General features: G+C 38.9%; 1 protein-coding gene across 1 annotated transcript in view; it reads left to right on the plus strand.

The window, feature by feature from the left end:
* Window positions 1–865, plus strand: part of LOC123140836 (F-box protein PP2-B10) — a 1827-nt gene extending 962 nt beyond the window's left edge. The window contains exon 2 of the mRNA XM_044560108.1: window positions 178–865. Within this exon, the coding sequence (XP_044416043.1) occupies window positions 178–664 (487 nt within the window). The 3' untranslated portion in view covers window positions 665–865. The remainder of the gene's footprint in view (window positions 1–177) is intronic.
* The last annotated feature ends 392 nt before the right edge of the window (window positions 866–1257 follow it).

A 1257-nucleotide genomic window follows, 5' to 3' on the forward strand; every position in this document is an offset into this window, starting at 1 on the left:
AAAAAAAGAGACACTGATTTAATAATTTTAGTAGTAATTCAGTTTTAATCAAAGTTTTGCCATAGTTCTTTATTTAAAACTTTTATTTTAATTAATTAGTGGCTCTTGCACCTTTTACCGTTACATAACCACCACAATTTAATCACATGCATATGTTTCTATGTACGTTTTCGACAGGTTCTCACAAGCAGCTGAAATCGGCCATGTTAATATACTCGAGATATGTGCCAAGATACAGAGAAGCATGCTCTCTCAAAACACAACCTATGTGGCATACATGGTGTTCAAGCTAGGACCCAGATTTTACAGCTTCAATTTCCCGTTTCAAGAAGCCTCATTTGGTGTTGTTGGGAGCCGGTCGATCCAGCAGGTTTGCCTGCAAGGCTATGTCAAGGACGGTGATGGAGCCGATGTTCCACCTCGGAAACACATTGTGCCAAGTTCTTATAGTATATATAATCATGACGCGGTTCCTCCTCAAAAGAACGTTGTTTTCCCACGTAAGAAAGCCGATGGTTGGATGGAGGTGGAGCTTGGTGAGTTCCATAATGAGGGAGGTGACGGTAAGGTCTCCATCAGCTTGACCGAGACAACAAAACCCAAGAGTGGCCTTATTGTCTGGGGCATTGTGATAAGAAGTAAGCAACAAAGAAAAAAAAAGTAAGCAAAAATAGTCCATGTAGGAGCTAGAAAGGAGAATTTATTGGACAACTTTTTGTTACATAGAATGAGGCCAAAACTCTAAGGCTACATGTGGTCTTATTTCCCTATTTCCTTCAAAATTTTATTCTGAATGTAGTCAAATGTATTTTTTATAGGAAATAAGTAGGAGATAAAGAGCTATGCCTTTATGAGTTCGGTTATAAGAGAGGAATAAGACCGATTCATTACAAAACAAAACCGTGTTAAAGAACATATTTAATATTTCCGTGACAGCGGCGGAGCGTGAACCATAACTTTTTTATGTAATATAACCTTTTTAATTTAGATATAAAGGCGTGAACCATAACTTTTTTTAGCACTTCGTGAACCATAACTAAGCCCGAGCCAGTTGGACCAGAGTTACAAAAACGGGCCAAATAGCAAAAAACAAGTGACAGGCTCTGCATAAAGCGCGGCGACTATATTTTGCATTAAGCGAGTGGGTAGAAAGTCTCGCTGAAGGTTTCGATGATAATTGGGCCGGCCCATTCGCGTAGGCATACTTAAATCTCTACTACTTAAAAAGAATGTAACATTCCCATTTGACCTTTCTTC

The sequence above is a fragment of the Triticum aestivum genome, chromosome 6D, assembly GCF_018294505.1.
Source record: "Triticum aestivum cultivar Chinese Spring chromosome 6D, IWGSC CS RefSeq v2.1, whole genome shotgun sequence".
Taxonomy (NCBI): Eukaryota; Viridiplantae; Streptophyta; class Magnoliopsida; order Poales; family Poaceae; genus Triticum; species Triticum aestivum.